Source organism: Piliocolobus tephrosceles, chromosome 1 (genome assembly GCF_002776525.5).
Source record: "Piliocolobus tephrosceles isolate RC106 chromosome 1, ASM277652v3, whole genome shotgun sequence".
In the NCBI taxonomy this organism is placed as follows: domain Eukaryota; kingdom Metazoa; phylum Chordata; class Mammalia; order Primates; family Cercopithecidae; genus Piliocolobus; species Piliocolobus tephrosceles.
The window spans coordinates 17,173,524-17,193,699 of record NC_045434.1 but is presented as its reverse complement, the minus strand read 5'-3'; the positions used below and the strand labels follow the sequence as shown (position 1 = coordinate 17,193,699).

The window sequence follows — 20,176 nt, the reverse complement described above, 5'->3', positions numbered from 1 at the left end:
TGTCTATTCAGTATCACTACAGTTCTGTTGCTTTTTTCTTTTTTTATGCAGATTACCCCACATTCCTAAGCATGTGCATATCTCAAGCTTTTTATGATCATTTCACATAAAATACTATTCAGTTGAGCAAGCTGAGACAAGGCAAGTTGGTCAAGAATGAATGTGATCAAGTCCAGGAGGAAGCCATACCTCTCACTTGTCCCTGCCTTGAAGCAGTAGCAGAACTTGCCACCCAACTTGAGCAGTGTGCCACTGCCAGCCAGCTCTTTGGCTCAGGTTAACCGCAGAATAATTTTCCGTGCTGAGAATATTTGTTAAATATCACCATCTCTTCATTATGCTTCTGTAATTTTACCTGCCTGGCAGCTGTCTGCAGGCCAGTATGTCAGGTGATAAGCTACCAAGAACTGCCATGAATCGGCCTCTTTAGTTATCTTTGATTTGGGGAAGACTGCAAACTGATATTTTTACCACCTTGATACGGGTCTAAGCAAGGTGTGTGTGTGTGTGTGTGTGTGTGTGTGTGTGTGTGTGTGGTATGTTGTAATGTATTCGTACACTAATCATGGGCCTTTTTGTCTTAGTCTTCTTACATTCCCATGCATGTGACTTTCCAGTTACGTAACTTGCTGTTACAAAACTTAGATTCCCTTGGTTCCTGAAGTACACAAAAGAGGTTTTCATTTTCAGAGTAGAAACTGATGTGCCTTGAGAGTGGCTGACAAATTTGGGGTAAGAAAGTATGTTACATGTCCTTAGAGAGAAAGAATTTATTTATGAAATAGTACTTTTAAAATTTTCTTCACATTTGGTATCATTACCATAATTGGTAGACACTAAAAGCTGTCACTTAAAAATGAGCATCTGTGACGTTACTGTTAATAACGTTAATGCCCACTAGGCCCAAGACTCCCTGCAGTGACCCATCTTGTTTGAATGAATTGTCTTTGTGTGTAGATAATAAACCTGCTGAAGAAGTTGTCCAGGCCAGCATTCTTCTGCATTCCAACATCACCAGCCTTGTCAGAGACCAGGTGATTCTGAAAGTGGACTCCGGAGACTCAGAAGTGGTCGATGGACTTATTTTCCAGCACATCACTCTCCTCATGTGCTCAGCTTATAGGAACCAGCTGCTCAACATTTTTGTCCGTCCATCCTTAGTAGCAATAGCATTGCAGATGACACCAGGGTTCAGGAAAGGTAATTTTCAGGAATGCAATCTTGAGTTTTAGAAGAGGTCTGACCATTCCATTCCATTTAGGGAGCAACATTTGAAGCCTTGTAATGTTCAGCCTCACCCCAGTGAAGAGCAGGCGTATCACTGAGAAAAAGTTAGCTTTGTTCCCCAAATACTTGTTCATCTGCTTAGAATTTTGGAATTGGGAGGACCTGGAAATAATCTAAACCTTTCCTTTTATAAATATGGCAAATGAGGCCTAGAAAGTTTCATAATTACTGAGAGAAGGATCTGGCATTTGAATACAGTTCTCTACTTCCTGGTCTGCAGCACTGTTTCTGCTGTGCCAGCTCCCTGATCCAGCAAAGGCAGGTGGGCAGGTGAGCAGTCAGCAGTAGATGAGTACTCACGAGATGCACGGTCTCATTCTAATTGCATTAGGAGTGTAAAAATGAGTATAGCACAGGTCATGTTCACAGGAGCCTGTAGTCAAGGCCAGGGGGTTCTGTCAAGGCCCCATGTTAGAATTACAAGGGGAGTGGACCCCACCCCAGAGTTTCTTCAGTTGACCTGGAGTATGGGCCAGCCATTGGTGTTTGGTTTTGGTTTTGGCTTTTCAAAGCTCCACAGTGATTTAAGGAAAAGTGCTACAGATACAGTAAAGATACCAGGAAATACGAATATAGAGGGAAATTAAGAAATCAGTACCTTTCCTTCCCTACTAGGGAGCCATGGGGTAGGGAAAAATGAAGTGTCCTGGCCTCTAAGGACTGTAATGTCTTACTGAGTTTCTACTGGTTGTAGGTTATATTCAGTCATTTAAAAACTATGCTAGGGCCTGGTGCAACGGCTTGTGCCTGTAATCCCGGCACTTTGGTAGGCCAAGGTGGGAAGATCACAATATCAGGACTTCAAGTCCAGCCTGACCAGCATGGTGAAACCCTGTCCCTATTAAAATACAAAAATTAGCTGGGCGTGGCGGCGGACGCCTGTAATCCCAGCTCCCTGGGAGGCTGAGGCTGGAGAATTCGCTTGACCCCAGGAGACGGAGGTTGCAGTGAGCCCAGATCACACAATTGCACTCCAGCCTGGGTGACAGAGCGAGACTCCATCTCAAAAAACAAAAACAAAAAGAACAAACTATGCTAGACCATAGTTCGCTCTGTGGATAAGATTTGGGTTTAATTTAGCTTCCCTCAGGGGACTTAATTCTTGTCCCTGTTACATGAGTAAAAGATGCCTTTGAAACACATTTTGTGATAGTCAGGACTTCCTGGTACTCCCTTAAAGTTGAAAGGGCAGTGTTGTAATTTTACATAATGAATTTATTTCCAGAGGATGTCTACAGTTGCTTTCGCTTCCTACGTGATGTTTTTGCAGATGAGTTCATCTTCCTTCCAGGAAACACACTAAAGGTAAAGTGCTTACAACAAAGAGCAAGTGTGTTTGCAGTGTGAGTTCTAGAAATGTTAGGGGTGAATTCACAGATATGTCTCAGGCAGTGTGCCATCCCTTTCTTCAAGACAAAGTGGGGCAGACTTCAAGAGAAACTGGGGCACTCACAGTTCAGCAGACTCTAGTTTGATTCTTGGTCAAGTTTAGTTAATAACTTAGGGATTATCTCGTGAAAGGAGAGTCATTCTTTGAACTGTCAGTGTGGCCATTGCAACTAAACTAACTTTATTTTAGTAAACGTTTAAAAATCAGCACACAGCCGGGCGCGGTGGCTCACGCCTGGAATCCCAGCACTTTGGGAGGCCAAGGCGGGTGGATCACGAGGTCAAGAGATCGAGACCATCCTGGCCAACATGGTGAAACCCCGTCTTTACCTAAAAATACAAAAATTAGCTGGGCGTGGTGGCAGGTGCCTGTAATCCCAGCTACTCAGGAGGCTGAGGCAGGAGAATCACTTGAACCTGGGAGGTAGAGGTTGCTATGAGCCGAGATTGTGCCACTGCACTCCAGCCTGGCGACAGAGCGAGACTTTGTCTCAAAAACAAAACAAAACAAAATCTGCACTCATTTTCCTGTTAGCAAGTTGTTAGAATGAGTCACCCAGGCAAGTGCCTTTCACTTTGAAAGTAGCGAGTGGTGGTCCTGCCTGGTCTAGACAGCTGAGGAGTCATCAGGCTCGCAGAACTGGACTGCTGCTTGGTTGAAGTGGGAAGTGACGGAGTAGATGAGAGGCACGTTAGGTTTTTGTGTGCTTTAAGGATAAGAGGTTTGATTCTGTAGGGAGTGAAACAGGAGTGCTGGAAATTTTTAACCATAGCATAATTCTAAGTATTTTTAGGACTTGCTGTATGTATTTCCTATTTAAATTAAGTAGTGGTTCTGCAAAGTGAAAGAAAGTCCATCACCCAGGTTGTGATTTGTAAGGCTCAGAAATGTTGTGTGTTTGAAAACAGTTTGAATGTAGAACAATGCTTCTCTGGCTACTATCTCATGACAGAATTGTTCTGGAAGTTGGGGAAATAGCTGGTATTCTGTCGTCTGAGGGCATGTGGCTGCACATATTGAGACAGGCAGCGTAGCCATTAAGCTAGATGAGGGGGTAATGTATTGAGCTGGGCACTATGCCCATTACCCTCGATGAGCACTGTGGCTTCCTCTTCACCTCTAGGACTTTGAAGAAGGCTGTTACCTGCTTTGTAAAAGTGAAGCCATACAAGTGACTACGAAAGACATCCTAGTTACAGAGAAAGGAAATACTGTGTTAGAATTTTTAACAGGACTCTTTAAACCTTTTGTGGAAAGCTATCAGGTATGTAAATTTGGCAAGTTCTCCTTCATGCCCCCCGTATCAAATATAATAAGATATTCTCACCCTGTGCTTATGGGCAGGTATCTTCCCCAGGCACATGGAAGAAGGAGAGAGAGTGATTAATACGATCAGTGATTTCACTTCACCAGTGAGACCTTGCTTCCTGCATTCAGGAGGAAGCTTGGTTCATTACAGACCCAAGAGGACAACAGCTTAGTGATGCCATGAGCACAGCATTCACAGGACCACAGTTACACCCAAGCATCATCTGTCATACTGTGTCTCATGTCTTAATGAGGTCTTCATGTCAGTCAATATGTAACCTCGAGATTTGATATATACTAGGCACTCAGTAAAGGCAAGACTTGAGTGATACATAAAGTCAGTTACAGATTACCAGATGTTTATGTTGGAAAGAAAAAGTTCAAGTGCAAGTTCTGAAAGCGTTTGTCAGAGCTCTTGGAAGTAGTTAGAGAGGGGATGCTATGTTGCCCAGCAGGAATTGTGCCAGGACTCAGCAGGCGAGAAAGAGTCTGAAACATAAACTGTAGGAAGGACTTCCACATGTTTGAGAGAAGAGGATGCTGTGACTCGGCTCTGTTTATATAATACATGCACTGGCTCTGGGTACCTGGACCCACTTCCTGGTGCTTGTGGTCTGTGAAATAACTCATTCAGCCTCCTTGCACAAAGTCTGGCACTTACTGAGCATTTGATAAATGCTAGTTCTACCCTTAATCACCTTTCTACAGTAGAAATCATAAAGTATTTTAGGGCATGGTACTTTGTTAGGTGTATTTAGAGAAAAAAAGCAAAGTTATTAACATCTGACCCCTCTCTTCCCAAGTAGCATAAGAGATGTGAAGCTGATGGTAATTAACTTGTACTCCTTGAAGTGAGAAATTATACTTTAATAAATGTCATTATTATTTTAAACCTTTTTCTAATTGTAAAATGTAATGTAAACTCAAAGGAGATGTCCTAAAAATTCTTTGATTTTTCTGTGCTCATTCCTTAGAGGATCTTTATGCTGCTCTGCTGTGATATGTCCTTCTCTTAAGAGGGGCAGTGTGAAGTTATTTACTGTTCTGTTGAATTTGGCTATCCTTTTCTCGTTCTGTTCCCCTCATCCTTCCTCTTCAAAATCAGATAATTTGCAAGTACCTTTTGAGTGAAGAAGAGGACCACTTCAGTGAGGAACAGTACTTGGCCGCAGTCAGAAAATTCACAAGTCAGCTTCTCGATCAAGGTCGGTCACTGCTCTGTGGGTGCTGATTTCTTTTAGTTGAGAATAAAAACTGCTCAACTAACTGTTCCTCACCCCTGATTTTAGGTACCTCTCAGTGTTACGATGTATTATCTTCTGATGTGCAGAAAAATGCCTTAGCAGCTTGTGTGAGGCTCGGAGTAGTGGAGAAGAAGAAGATGTAAGTACTGTACAAGATCCCATGAGTGCTCAAACAACAAGGAAACCAATCATATTTGAGCTAAAAATCGAGAGACGTAGAAATAGATGATCCAGGAAACGTTGTATTACACTTTCCTTGTCCTCCCTCTAATTAGTTAATTCAGTACAGGTTACCCGGAAAATTGTATGTGGTTATGAATAGAAATACAACTGAAGCAAAGAAAGAAAGAAAGAACTTTAGGCCATTATTTTTGCTTTTACTTAATGTTGAAATTTATAATTACAAGAAAGATTTTTCGGGAGTGTAGTGGGCATATGAGTGTATATACACATAGACACACATAAATACATATATAGATACATGTATATGTATGTATAAACATATAGGTATATGTTCTTCTAAGTGGTTAAATTTAACAGTGATAAAGCTTAATATGTAAACTCTGGCAGTCATGTCTCTTATGTGGTCAGAAGAATGAAGCAAGAAGCCAGGAGGTAGGACAGGAGCCCGAGGCCTTTGGACTACTTAGGACCGGCCTTGAGGAAGTCAATTGAAAAGTAGTCTTACAATAGCTACCGTCAGGAACAAAATATAAAAGTTTTCTTTTCCCAGAGTTTATGTAATAATAAAGCTTGTTATTTTCTCCTAGAAATAATAACTGTATATTTAATGTGAATGAACCTGCCACAACCAAATTAGAAGAAATGCTTGGTAAGTGCAGTTTAATAAAGTACAAGTTTTCACATGTTGTTGATGAATTAAAGTAAGAAAGTATACTGTGGCACCAAATACTTTATCGAAGTGATCAGTAAGTAGTAGAGTTCTAACATAAACAGGGAATTACTTATGTAGTCTAGAATTTTCTTAAGGAAGCTAAAGAGAAAGCACAAAGAAAATTAAGAAAACACAGCAGGCATAAAAGAAGCAGTCTTACACAGTAGAGTCAGTCCCTAGCATGACGGACCTCGGCCAGAGGCCCAGACCCTTCACATCCTTGCCTCAGACAGAGTACCCCATCTCCACTCTTCGTTTGTTGCTCTCACTGTCTGGCATTGCTTCTTTCCCAAGTGAGGGATTAGAGTCAGTGTCTCTGTCACGTAGACTTTGTGAACTCAGAATCAGGGGCTGATAGCACATCCTTGGCAGAACAATCCGAGCCTAACAGCGACAAAGAAATAGTCCGGCCCAAAGAGAGTCCTTGAGTGTTGTCTTCCTTGACATAAGAATCCTTGAGTATTGACATGAACAGAGATACAGTCAGAGGGGGTCAGGAACGCTTTTCCTAGCAATGATGGGGCCATTTTAGAAAGGAGGGTGTTAACATTTGGAAAAATAATCTGCCTATTGAATAGCATGATGTCATTGAGTGGATCATCTTACAAGGACTGTTTTTGTACCTAATCTTAATTCAGTACATCGTCAAACCTGCGTGGAAGAGCTTTAATAGATGTCTGTTGGGATTTGCGGAAGATCAGAATGGGGCATACAGAAAAGGAGAAAGGTTGAAGAAAAGGGTAGAAGGGCAGTGGGGTAGTTGACGCATATCAGGAAGGCGGAAGTACTAGACCTTGCAGAAAAAAATATGTAGGCCGAAATCCCAGTCTCCTATTTATATCATGTCTGAAGAGGTGCATGTACCTACAACAACCACAAACACCTCGCCCCGTGAGGGTGACGGAATCAGTTACTTAATCACGGAAAGCAGATGTGATGTGAGCATGAACATACTGGACTGCAGTTCAGAAAACATGACGGGGTTCAACTCCTGGCCCTGGCCCCGTGGCTCTGGCCATACCGTCCCCTCTTGGAGCGTCTAACACTTCCCTTGTGGAGGGGACTGGCTTCCCCATGTGTACTGGCCAGCCTGTGAAGCTCTGCACAAGTGTCCAGTGCCTCCCCTGGACAGTCGCCCAAGGAGCAGCTGTGTGAGGAAGGGCAAAATCAGCATCATTTCATGAGCTGCTCCTCTTTTTTCATCTTAGGTTGTAAGACACCAATAGGAAAACCAGCCGCTGCAAAACTTTAATAATCGGCAAGTAGTTACGGGAAATTTGGTCACATAATTACTGTCATCGAAGGACTCATTACAACAAACAGGGAAGTAAAGGAAGAGAAGCATCCTCTCGTACTCCCTGAGACCCTGAGAACAGTGGACGCAGAGGGAAGAGATGATCATTGGAAGCAGTCAGTCTGCTCTTCTCCACCACAGTGGTTAAAAGGCATTTGTATCTGACACTATGTGTGTGTTTTAAAATAAACTTTTGGAAACATGTTTGGAAAAGCAAAGCTCAGCTCATTTCACTACCACTTTTCAGCTTACTGTATGTATTAAACTTTTACTTGACTTTTGAATGAAAGAATGACATCACTGAGAGCTCTGGATAGTAAAAGAAAATACTGAAAAGGGCATCTCTACATTATTTGTAGCTTGCTTTAATTACAGTTGCCTCAAACAAGTACAAATTTGACAGAGATATGTAATAAATTAGCTAGCTTACTTTAAATTTTGGCCACCCAAGGGCCTTAATTAACAAAAATGAGTTAGTCAAGCATGTGCAACAAAAAGATGCTATGTGATGCGCCATAAATATGTGTAAGAAATCAAGAGAAGAGAAACTTAGAATAAGTAGGTAAACACCAGAAACCTTGGCAGGTAGCCACTTCTGGAAGTGACATGTAAGCTGAGAACTGGATTGAGCAGGAGCCAGCCCCTAGAGTGGCAGGGTTGGAGTGACGGAGGAAGGGACAGTGGAGTGCAGTGTGCCGAGAGAGTAGTGTTCAGGACGTCCTGGGGCAGGTTCCGGAGCTCCCAAAAAATCAACATGGCTGGAACAAGAGTCACAGATAGTGAAATTGAAGACAGAGGTAGGTGCATTAATCAGTTTTAGGATGCCATAACACAACAGCTTAAACACAGTTTAGGCAGCTTAAGCACAGCTTAGGCAGCTTAAACACAGACTTATTTTCTCACATTTGTGGAGACTGAAAGTCCAAGATCAAGGTGCCTGCAAAGTAGTTCATTTTGAGGCTCCTTTCTGGGCTTGTAGGTGGCTGCCATCTCACTGTGTGCTCAGAATGACCTCTGGGTGTACTCGGAGAAGAAACAAGTTCTCTGATGCCATCATGAGGCCCTCCTCGTGACTTCATCTAATGTTAATCACCTCAAAGACTCCTCTCCAAATATAGGCACATTGGGGTTAAAGGTTTCAACACAGGAATTTTGGAGTAGGGGATACAATTTAGTGTGTAGCTGCAAGCATCAACTTATATTTTGTTGACTTAGAAACCCTTGTAAAATGTTTGATTTGAAATCGAAGTGCCATGGGAAGTTATTGAAAAGTCTTTTTTTTTTTTTTTTGAGACGGAGTCTCCCTCTGTCACCTAGGCTGGAGTGCAGTGGTGCAATCTTGGCTCACTGCAACCTCTGCCTCCCAGGTTCAAGCGATTCTTCTGCCTCAGCCTCCTGAGTAGCTGAGATTATACGCGTGCATCACCACGCCTGGCTAATTTTTGTATTTTTAGTAGAGACGGGGTCTCACCATGTTGGTCAGGCTGGTCTCAAACTTCTGACATCATGATCTGCCCACCTCGGCCTCCCAAAGTGCTCGGATTACAGGCGTGAGCCACCAAGCCCTGCCTGAAAAGTCTCTTAAGGTGTGATTCTGGGATTACCTGCATCCAGGGGTCCTGCAGTGTGTGTGTGTGTTCCCCAGGACCAGGCTGTTTCTGCTGCACATTGAGATTGGAGAGCCATCCTCTCCATGCATTGGTAACCAGGAGGCCCTCTCTGTGGCTCTGCTTGGGCTGGTTCTCTTGGGAAGCCAGGGGGCAGTCTGTTGAGATTGACGGAGAGCAAGTTGAGCAGTCAGTTGAACAGTGTTCCTGGCCGAGGACTGTGTGGCATGCCTGCTGAACAGGGGCCCTGAACTGCTGTTCTCCAGGGAGAGAGAAGCTGTCAGTCCAGGGCAATTGGGGACCGAGACCCTGGCCAATTCTTGCAATGTAGACATGCCTTAGAAAGAATCCCCATTACCCAATTTGTCACTCATTTTTCTTTACCCTGACACTCATGCTGTGCATGTACGTGTTGAAGACTGAGTCAGATGACCTTTATTTCCTTTTAGGTCTGTTTGTAACACATGTCAAGTTTAGACAAAGACTTTGGAGTTTTGGGTGGGAGTGGCTAGGCTTGTCTCCTGGCTAGCTCTGTCATTAGTCAAGCAAGCAGACAATGTGGAGGTGAGAGGAAAATGGGGTGCAACGAAAACCAAATGAGGCTCTGCAGCAGAAGCAGCTCTAGGTGGCCGGAGGCCGTGGCTCACACCTGTAATCCCAGCACTTTGGGAGGCCGAGGCCAGCGGATCATGAGATCAAGAGATCGAGACCAGCCTGGCCAATATGGTGAAACCCCGTCTCTACTGAAAATACAAAAGATTAGCTGGGCGTGGTGGTGGGTGCCTGTAGTCCCAGCTACTCGGGAGGCTGAGGCAGGAGAATCACTTGAACCTGGGAGGCAGAGGTTACAGTGAGCCGAGATGGTGCCACTACCTGGCAACAGAGCAAGACTCCATTTAAAAAAAAAAAAAAGAAGAGGCTCTAGGCATGGGAGCAGAGCTTATCACTTCTAAATTTTGTTATTAACCGCCCTCTCTAGACACTTTAAATAAACCTAAAATTATGGTGAAAGAATAGCATGCTTACTGTGCTACCAAGTCTCAAAGTATGTACTCTGTCCCCCACCCCAGACCTGCTCCTACGCACACCCATACCTTTCAACCACATTGCTAGCCAGAGGCAGTGGCTCGGGCCTGTAATCCCAGCACTTTGGGAGGCCAAAGCAGGAGGATCACTTGAGCCCAGGAGTTGAAGACGAGCCTGGGCAACATAGTGGACCTCGTCTCTACAAAAAATACAAAAATTAGCTGGGTGTAGTAGGACACACCTGTACTCCCAGCTACTCAGGAGGCTGAAATGAGAGAATTGCTTGAGCCTGAGAAGTCAAGGCTGCAGTGAGCTGTAATTGCGCCACTGTACTCCAGCTTGGGTGATGAGTGAGACCCTCTCTGGAAAAGAAAAAACATGGCTTATGCCCCTCCACTACCTACTGTCTATACATTCTGGAGCTGTCACTGCTTTGAAGTAAGTAGAAAGAAAGCCTGCAGGCCGGGTGTGGTGGCTCACGCCTGTAATCCCAGCACTTTGGGAGGCTGAGCCAGATCACTTGAGGTCAGGAGTTCAAGACCAGCCTGGCCAACGTGGTGAAACCCCGTCTCTACTAAAAATACAAAAAATTAGCCTGGCATAGTGGTAGGTGCCTGTAATCCCAGCTACTCAGAATGCTGAGGCAGAAGAATTGCTTGAACCCAGGAGGTGGAGGTTGGAGTGAGCCAAGATAAAATACAAAAAATTAGCCTGGCGGGGTGGTGGGTGCCTGTAATCCCAGCTACTCAGCTGGCTGGGGCAGGAGAATCGCTTGATCCCAGGAGGTGGAGGTTGCAGTGAGCCAAGATCACACCACTGCACTCCACACTCCAGCCTAGGTGACAGAGCAAGACTCTGTTTCAAAAAAAAAAAAAAAAAACTTGCAGCATCTTGTTTTTCAAGACCATCTCCCCATCAAACACAACATAATGTAGTAGCTAAGAAAGCAGTATCTGGAGCCTGACTGGGTTTGAAACCCAACTCTACCATATACTAGCCTTGTGTGGTCTTGTGTAGTTCACTCGCACAAAGTCTCAAAGCCTCAGCTTTCCTTTCCATAAAATGGAGATGATACTGATATCTACCCACCTCTTATAGTTGTTGGGAAGATTAAATATAAGTGTAGATATCTTAATCCATTTGTGCTACTAAACCAAAATGCCTGAGATTGGGTAATTTATAAAGAATAGAAATTTATTTCTCACAGCTCTGGAAACTGGAGCGTCCAAGCTCAAGGCACCGGCAGGGTTGATGTCTGGTGAGAGCCTGGTCTTCGCTTCTAAAGCGGCCCCTTGTTGCTGCATCCCCCAGAGGGAATGAACAGTCTGTCTGCACATGGCAGAAGGGCGGAAGTGGAAGAAAGGGCCTAAGCGGGGTCCCCCCAGCCCTTCTACAAGGTACTAATCCCATTGATGAGGGCAGACCCCTCATGGCCCAATCATCTCCTAAAGGTCCCCCTTATGGGGACTAAGTTTCAGCACATGACTTTTGGGGGCATTCAGATCATAGCTCTAGGTAAAATGTTTGAAACTGTTCTTTGGCAATAAGCGTAATCTGTCATTACTACTGCTGCCAACTGGGACAAACCCTGCTTGGCTTCTGAGAGAAAATGAGATCAGATGCCTTCAGGGTGGTTGGTACAGCCGTAAGCGTTTGCATCCTTCACTCACAACCTGCCCCAGCCAGCTGTTCAACATTATGTGGTGGCTTATGACTCCAGCACCCCACTCACAGATACCTACCACCTTCCAAGTTCAGCTGAGCCATGGTAGGAATCACAACTCTTCCCTCCTCCCGTCCTCCCACCAATAAAATGGAATCATTCAATGTGAGGTAGAAAATCGATTTATTTATTTATCTTTTTGTTTTTTGACACGAGTCTTGCTCTGTTGCCAGGCTGGAGTGCAGTGGCGCGATCTCAGCTCACTGCAAGCTCCACCTCCTGGGTTCAAGCGGTTCTCCTGCCTCAGCCCCCCGAGTTGCTGGGACTACAGGTGCCACCACAATTTTTTGTATTTTTTACACTAATTTTTTGTATTTTTAGTAGAGACAGGATTTCACCATGTTGGCCAGGCTGGTCTCAATCTCCTGACCTTGTGATCCACCCACCTCGGCCTCCCAAAGTGCTGGGATTACAGGTGTGAGCCACCACACCTGACCTGTTTTTGTTTTTTTTTTATGTTTGTTTTTTTGTTTTATTTTTGAGACAGAATCTTGCTCCTGGGCTCAAGGGGCTCCTCCCACCTCAGCCTCCCAAGGAGCCAGGAGTACAGGTGTGCACCACCATATTCAGCTAATTTTATTTATTTATTTGTAGAGCTGGGGGTCTCATGATGTAGCCCAGGCTGGTCTTGAACTCCTGGTCTCAAACAGTCTTACCACCTCAGCCCCACAAAGTGCTGGAATTACAGGCATGAATCACCACACTCAGCCAATATTTTAGACTTTGAATGCTTAAAAGTATCTTTTCCCCACTCTATTAGTTGTTTAGTAGTTTTGCAGAGTATAGAATTCTAGGTTAGAAATATTTTTCCCTCAGAATTTTGAAAAGCATTTCTCCATTGTCTTCTAGTTTCTAAAGTTCTTTTGAAGTCAGAGCTGTTCAGATTCCTGAACATAAACTATTTGCTTTCTTGGAGAGCATTTAGAATCTCTTCTTATAGTTTCTGAAATTTCAAGGGATGTGCTTTATGTGGGTCTTTTAAATTCTTATTCTGGGTCCTCAATGGACCTTTATAATAGGTGTGTGTCCTTCAGTGATAGGAAACCTTGTATTATTTCTTTTATAATTGGCCCCCTTCTGTTTTCTCTCCTCTTTATTGATAATATTTATTTTATATTTTTGGACCTCCTGCACTGGCTTCTGATTTTCTAACACCCTGTTTTTTTACGGATGTAATATATTTTTATCTCTCTGATAATATTTATGCTTTGTGGAAGTTTTCTTTATCTCTTGCAATTCTGTTTTCAAGTTTTGCTTTTCATGTTTGACTCTGCCCCCCAAGTACCTGTGGTCTCTCCTGTTCATTCACACTTAGGAGGGAGACACTCAAAGCAGGCTACTGAGTCGTAGGCTTCCCATATAGTGGGCTGCACAGGTAGGGACTAGGACAAGGACGTGGCAGTTTCCTTAGGAGGTCCCAAACTTCACTACATTTTGGTCTTTTTCTATTTGGCCAGTCAGATTTTCCAGAAAGGAATCTTCCATCCTTCTGCATGAAATAAATAATGACTGTCAGCACTCCCCTGTGCCTAGCTGTGCTTAGTGAATACAAGCATAGGGTCAGAAGGGTAAGCATCAAGTCTTCTGGACGTGGAGGAGGAGCTGCCTGGCAGGGTGAGCTGGGCAGGTTCCTCACAGGGCTGATGGCTGACTGCTCTTACATAGACTTCCAAGCAGTCTTCCTCCCCACACTCTTGCCTTCCTAGTTCATCCAATTCCCTCAGTCTTTCTCGGTTCTATGGCACAAATTGTTTGGCTTCACTTCCTATAGGTTAAGGTTCTGATCTGCCTAGTCAGGTAACACTCTTCCGATGACTTTCAGTTTATAAGTATCAAGTTGCAGTGTTTTAGCCAAATTTCTCTCGATTGCCTGCTATTAGAAAAAGATGTTCATCCATTTAGCATACAGACTACATGCAGTGGCTCATGCCTGTAATCTCAGTGCTTTGGAAGGCCAAGGCGGGAGGAATGCTTGAGGACAGGAGTTCAAGACCAGCCCAGGCAACTTTGGCAAGACACTGTCTCCACAAAAACAAAAATTAAATAGGCATGGTGGTTCATGCCTGTTAGTCCTAGCTACACTGGAGGCTAAAGGCAGGAAGCTCACTTAGGCCTAGGAGTTGGAGGCTGCAGTGAGCTATGACCACACCTCTGCACTCCAACCTAGGCAACAGAGCAAGACCCTGTCTTTAAAAAAATAAAATAGGCCGGGCGCAGTGACTCACACCTGTAATCCCAGCACTTTGGGAGGCCACAGTCGGTGGATCATTTGAGGTCAGAAATTTGAGACCAGCCTGGCCAACATGGCGAAACCCCACCTCTATGAAAAATACAAAAATTAGCCAGGTGTGGTGCCGCATGCCTGTAGTTCCAGCTACTCAAGAGGCTGAGGCAGGAGAACTGCTAAAACCTGGGAGATAGAGGTGGCAGTGAGCTGAGATTGTGCCACTGCTCTCCAGCCTGAGCCACAGAGTGAGACTCCATGTCAAAAAAAAAAAGAAAGAAAAGAAAAGAAAAAAGAAACAGATTTTGGAGAGCCCTGGAAAGGAGACCGACCAACCCTACCAATAACTGCCTTATCAGTGGGAACCTGATGCCAATGGCTCAGTTGTTTGAGCCCCACTGGAGCCCCTGGCCTTCCTTGCCACAGCACCAGGATTCTCCCTGTGAGAACTGTCTCTGCTTAACCCATTCTTGCAGCTCCTATGCAGGCACTCAGGCACTCCCTCAGGTTCGAGAATGAATACAGCCCGCAGGACCCAGGCAGTTCCAACACGAGGTTCCTGGAGGGGAGGTTTGCTCTCGGGCTCAGTCGCGAGAACCCCAGCCTAGAGTAGCCAGTAGCTCTCTCGGCACCTGAGGAAAGCAGGCCTGAAAGAAATCCCACTCCCACAGGTAAGGTGTGCAGACCTCCGGGATGGCCCAGCCATCCTGCCATCAGGAATTCATGGCCTCATCTAAAGCCCTGCCTTTGTGAGGGGTGATCTGCTGGAGGACTGATCTACTGACCTGCTTCTAACTATCGGGGTCTGGCAAAAGTGAGATGAGGTCTCAAGAGACAGACCGTGACACATTCTCCGAGCAAGCCAGCTACCACGATGGGAGCTGCCCTACTGGGGGCACCCACATGGGAACGAACTGAGGGAGACTCCAGCCACAAGCCCACTGGAGACCGAATCCTGCCAGGAACCAGGTAAGCTCAGAGGTAGGTCTCAACATAGATTAAAGGAACAGAAATGAGGGCCCAGAAATAAAGCCGCACATTTAAAGCCATCTAATTTTAGATAAAGGTGTCAAAAGCCCACAATGGGGAAAGGACAGTCTCTTCATAAGTGGTGTTGGGAAAACTGGACATCCACATGCAGAATGAATTTAGACCTTTATCACACACCATACACAAAAATGAAATCAAAATAGATCAAAGATGTAAAAGTAAGACACTCATGCCTGTAAACTTTGGGAGGCTGAGGTGGGCAGATCACCTGAGGTCGGGAGTTTGAGAACAGCCTGAACAATATGGAGAAACCCCATCTCTAGTAAAAATACAAAAAAAATCAGCCGGGTGTGGTGGCGCATGCCTGTAATCCCAGCTACTCAGGATGCTGAGACAGGAGAATTGCTTGAATCTGGGAGGTGAAGGTTGCAGTGAGCCAAGATTGCACCATTGTACTCCAGTCTGGGCAACAAGAGCGAAACTCTGCCTCAAAAACAAAAAAAAAAGAAAAGAAAAAGAAAGTAAGACCTACTCGTAACCAGCTTGGCCAACACGGTGACACCCCGTTTCTACTAAAAATACAAAAAATTAGCCAGGTATGGTGGCAGGCGCCTGTAATCCCAGCTACTAGGGAGGCTGAGGCAGGAGAATCACTTGAACCCGGGAGGCAGAGGTTGGAGTGAGTGGAGATTGCGCCACTGCACTCCAGCCTGGGCGACAGAGCGAGACTCCGTGTCAAAAAAAAAAAAAAAAAAAATTAAGACCCAACACTACGCAACTATTAGGATAAAACATAGAAGTAAAAGCTCCATAACATTGGTGTCAGCAATGATTTTTTGACTATGAGCTCAAAATCATAGGCAACAAAAGCAAAAATAGACTGATGGGGTGACATCAAACTAAAAAGCTTCTGCATAGCAAAGGAAACAATCAACAGAGTGGTGAGCAACCCACAGAAGGGAGGAAAATATTTGCATACCACACGTCTGATAAAAGGGCAAACCACACGTCTGATCTTGCCCATGAGGCCTTACTCCACTGCCGTTACTCCCTGGCCTTGCCCAACTTATTTTACAGCCCTGGCCATGCCCCATTAGGTTTTCTCACCTGGCCTAAACCTATGGGCCTTAACCTCATGACCCTACCAACCTGGATTAGCCACCCAGCTTTCCCACCTAGTCTTACCAACCATACATGACCCACATGGTCTTCTCACTTGGTTTATACAACTGTCCTTAGCCTTCTGGTTTTATCTACTAGGACTTAAACCACTGGATTTACCTCCCTAGGTTTACTTCCCTGGACTTATTCCCCTTGCCCTTATTCCCCAGATTTACCACTGCTCCCTTACCCCACCCCCAGACTTAGACACCCCCGCATTAGCCACCTTGACTTACTCACCTGGCATTAACTTTATGGCCTTACCCACCTAGATGACCAATATAGTTTACTAACCTGGCATTCCCACCTGGCCTTAACCTTTTGTTCTAACTCCCATGGCCTTAACCTCCTGAACTAATCTACCTAACTTTAACCTCTTACTATTACCCAGGTGGAGCTATCTACCTACCTACCTTTAGGGAGGCCTTAACTTACTGGCATTACACACCCAGGCTTTTCAATCACTTGGCTTCCTGACCCAGTCTTTACCTCATGGTTTTGCCAACTTATAGTTAACCACCTGCCTTAAAAACCTCCTGGCCTTTTGCATTAAGTATGAATCCCCTGGTCTTATGCACCTGCCTCACCCACCTGTCCATACCCCACTGGTGGTTAAGGTCATGTCTTAACCCACCAGTAGTACCCAACTGATCTTACCTTCAAAACCTTCCAGTTACCATTCATAATTCATCTCACTTTCTGGTCTTTTCTATTTTAGTGCTGCTGGCCTCAAGCTGGTATCATCATCCTCTAGACTTACCCCTGGCCTTAGTTTACTGACTTTTACCAATCGTTCTTACCACATGGCCTTATCTACATGGCCTTAGCTACTAGTCCTTAGCCCCCTGGCCTTACTTCCTTGGCCTTACCCATCTATTCTTATACTCCTGTCTTTATGCACCTGTCCCTACTTACCTGGATTTATAAAACTGGCCTTTCCATCTTTCTGTTAATGTCCTGGATGTAACCTCCTAGCCTTCCCCACGAAGACGTACACACCTAGTGCTAGCTACCTAGCGTCACATAGCTAGCATTAGGGAACCGGGCTTGCTTCCTGCATTAACCTTTTGATGTTAATATCCTTGCATTGAACTCTGGCTTTAGCACTGGGTCTTTATGTTTCTGCCTTGACAATCTCCAGGCCTTACTCATCAGATACTGTCTTCATGGTTTTTACCACCTGGCCTTCAATATTGGCTTCATCAACCTCCTGGCCTCACACATTACTAATGTCCTGGCCTAACCTGGTTTTATCCATCTGTCCTTAATGTAATGGTCTACCCCTGTGACTTTATACTGCGCTAAACCCCAGGGCCTCAGCTTCATGGCTTTACCTTTTTTGTCTCACCTATGTGGATATGTCCACCTGGATTTACCAACCTGGACTTTACCTCCTGAGTTAGCCAACTTGCCCTTATTGATTTTATGGCCTTATCCACCTTGGTCTCAACTTCCTGGCCTTAAGTAAATGGGCTTAGCCATCTGCCCATAACCTCTTGTTCTCATGTATCAGGCCTTATGCCCCTGCCCCTGACTACATCCCTGGATCCCCCACCACCACCTTCTGCCTTACTTTCCTACTCTCTCTCTCTTTTTTTTTTTTTTTCGTGAGATGGAGTTTCACTCTTGTTGCCCAGGCTAGAGTGCAATGGCACGATCTCAGCTCACCACAACTTCCACCTCCTGGTTTCAAGTGATTCTCCTCCCTCAGCCTCCCTAGTAGCTGGGATTACAGGCATGCGCCACCACGCCCAGCTAATTTTGCATTTTTAGTAGAGATGGAGTTGGTCAGGCTGGTCCTCAACTCCCGACCTCAGGTGATCTGCCCGCCTCGGCCTGCCAAAGTGCTGGGATTACAGGCGTGAGCCACCGCGCTCGGCTGACTTTCCTACTCTTTACCCCAACCCCGTACCCACCTAGCCCTAAGCTTCTGGCTTTACCCACTGAGTTCCCCATGCCTGGACTTATGAGCTCCCTCACCTTAATCTGCTGGCCTTAACCACCCAATCTTACCCACCTGGCCGTACTTACCTGGCCTTATCCACCTGGGCTTAGTCTTGTTGACATACATACTGGTATTTTGTCACTGGCCTTACACTTCTAGCCTTAACCCACAGGTCTTCCCCCCTGACTTTATTTGTTTGGACCTATCCAACTGGCCTTATTAATCTTCTGGCCTCACCCACTTTGCTTACATACCTAGCTAACACACCTGGCCTTACCCACCTAGGCTTAATTTTCTGTCACTACCCACCTGTCCTTATGTCCCTGGCCTTCCCATGTGGCAGTAACCTCATGGCCTGAACCCCTGGCCATGTTTTCCTGGCCTTACCCTCATGGCCTCACCCTGACAGCATTTCTCCCTGTACCTACCCTCTGCCTTACTTAACTGAACTTATGCACCTTGCCTTATTAACCTCCTGGCCATACTGACCTATTTGTAATCTACCGGCCTTCCACACATTGCTTATACCTCTGGCCTGCCCACTTGGCTTACCCACTTGAGCTCAATCTCCTAGCCTTGTGGTCCCGTCCTGACCCTTTAGCATTAGCCCCTAGGGTTACCCCTTGGACATTATTATCTGGACGTGGGCTACTGGACTTAGTTTGACATTTTAACCTCCGTACCTTAACTGTCTCACCCACTTGGTATTAGCCTATTGGCTTTTGTCAGTTGACTTACCCACCTCGTCTTAATTTTCTGGCCTTATCCTGCTGGCCTTAGCCAGCTGGTGTTAATTTGTTACCTTTATGCACCTGGATTTAAATTCTGGTTTTACACACCTGGCTTACCCACATGGCCTTACATATGTGGCTTGACTACCTGGTGTTACCAACCAGGCCTTATCTATGAGCCCATACTCACCTTGCTTTAATCTCATGTTCATACTCTGTAGCCTTACCCATCTTGGCCTTACCCATCTTGCATTACCCAACTTACTTTATGCCCCTGGCATTCCCTAACCCCACCAGCCTTACCTACTTGACCGGTTGCTACTGGCCTTGATATCATGCCTGTACAAATAAGGATCACCCTCCTAGATTTCTCAAGTAGTCTAACCCGTCATGCCTTAGCCACCAGCCTTCATGCCTAGCCATAACATTCTAGTCTTACCCACCTGGATTCATCTCCCTGCCCATAACTACATGGCTGTAATGTCATGTGCTGCCGCCCTGGCCATCCCCCGTAGCCCTTAACCCATGGTGTTTATCATTCTTGGTGTAGGCCTCTGGCATTCCCCTATCCTTATCCATCCAGCAGCCTTACTTTCCTGGCCTTAACTAACTGGCCTTACCCACCTGCCCATACCCGCTTGGTCGTACCCACTTGGCCTTAGCTCCTTTGCCTTCTCTTCCTACCCTTAACCCAATTGGCCCACCTCCAGACCTTTACAACCTGGCCTTAGATGCCTGGCATTAATCTCATGGCCTGTGCCCTTTGCCTTAGCCTCCTGGATTTGCACACCTGACCCTAACCTCTTGTCCTTACTCACCAGATGTGAATTACCTAGTGTTACTCAGCTGGTCTTAACCTCATGGCCTTACCCACCTTGTCTACCAATCTGGCTATAACTCTTTGGCCTTGTCCCCTTTCCCTACGCCCCTAGCCTCTCCCTGGCCTTACTTTCCTGGGCTAAGCCACCTGGTGTTATTAACCTCCTGGCATTACTCACCTGGTCATAATCTTACGGCCTTACCCAGTTGCCCTTAATTTTCTACCCTTATCCCTGTGGCCTCAGCCATCTAATTTTAACCCCATGGCCTTACGCCAGCCTCAGTCTAGTTGGCTTAATCCCCATGGCTTTACTCTCCCTGCGTCATCTCCCTAGCCTTTTCTGTCTACTACTGCGCACTTGCTTTTACCCAGCTGGCTTATCAGCCTTAAGGCCAGGAGCAGAGACTTACACCTGTAATTCCAGCACTCTGGGAGGCCAAGGCAGGAGGATCACTTGAGGCCAGCAGTTAAAGAGCAGCCTGGGCAACATAGTGAGACCCAGTGTCTACAAAGGGTCAAATTATACAAATT

General features: G+C 45.5%; 1 protein-coding gene across 4 annotated transcripts in view; it reads left to right on the top strand.

The window, feature by feature from the left end:
• The window catches only part of GNPAT (glyceronephosphate O-acyltransferase), a 34,342-nt gene extending 26,706 nt beyond the window's left edge, over window positions 1–7,636 (top strand). For 2 of the 4 annotated variants that reach the window (XM_023191772.3, XM_023191774.2), the window contains exons 10-16: window positions 958–1,200; window positions 2,513–2,592; window positions 3,801–3,941; window positions 5,091–5,190; window positions 5,275–5,368; window positions 6,000–6,061; window positions 7,333–7,636. In XM_023191772.3, the coding sequence (XP_023047540.2) occupies window positions 958–1,200; window positions 2,513–2,592; window positions 3,801–3,941; window positions 5,091–5,190; window positions 5,275–5,368; window positions 6,000–6,061; window positions 7,333–7,376 (764 nt within the window). In that variant the 3' untranslated portion in view covers window positions 7,377–7,636. The remainder of the gene's footprint in view (window positions 1–957; window positions 1,201–2,512; window positions 2,593–3,800; window positions 3,942–5,090; window positions 5,191–5,274; window positions 5,369–5,999; window positions 6,062–7,332) is intronic. The other 2 variants (XM_023191773.2, XM_023191775.2) reach the window with 1 other exon arrangement.
• Window positions 7,637–20,176: the final 12,540 nt, after the last annotated feature.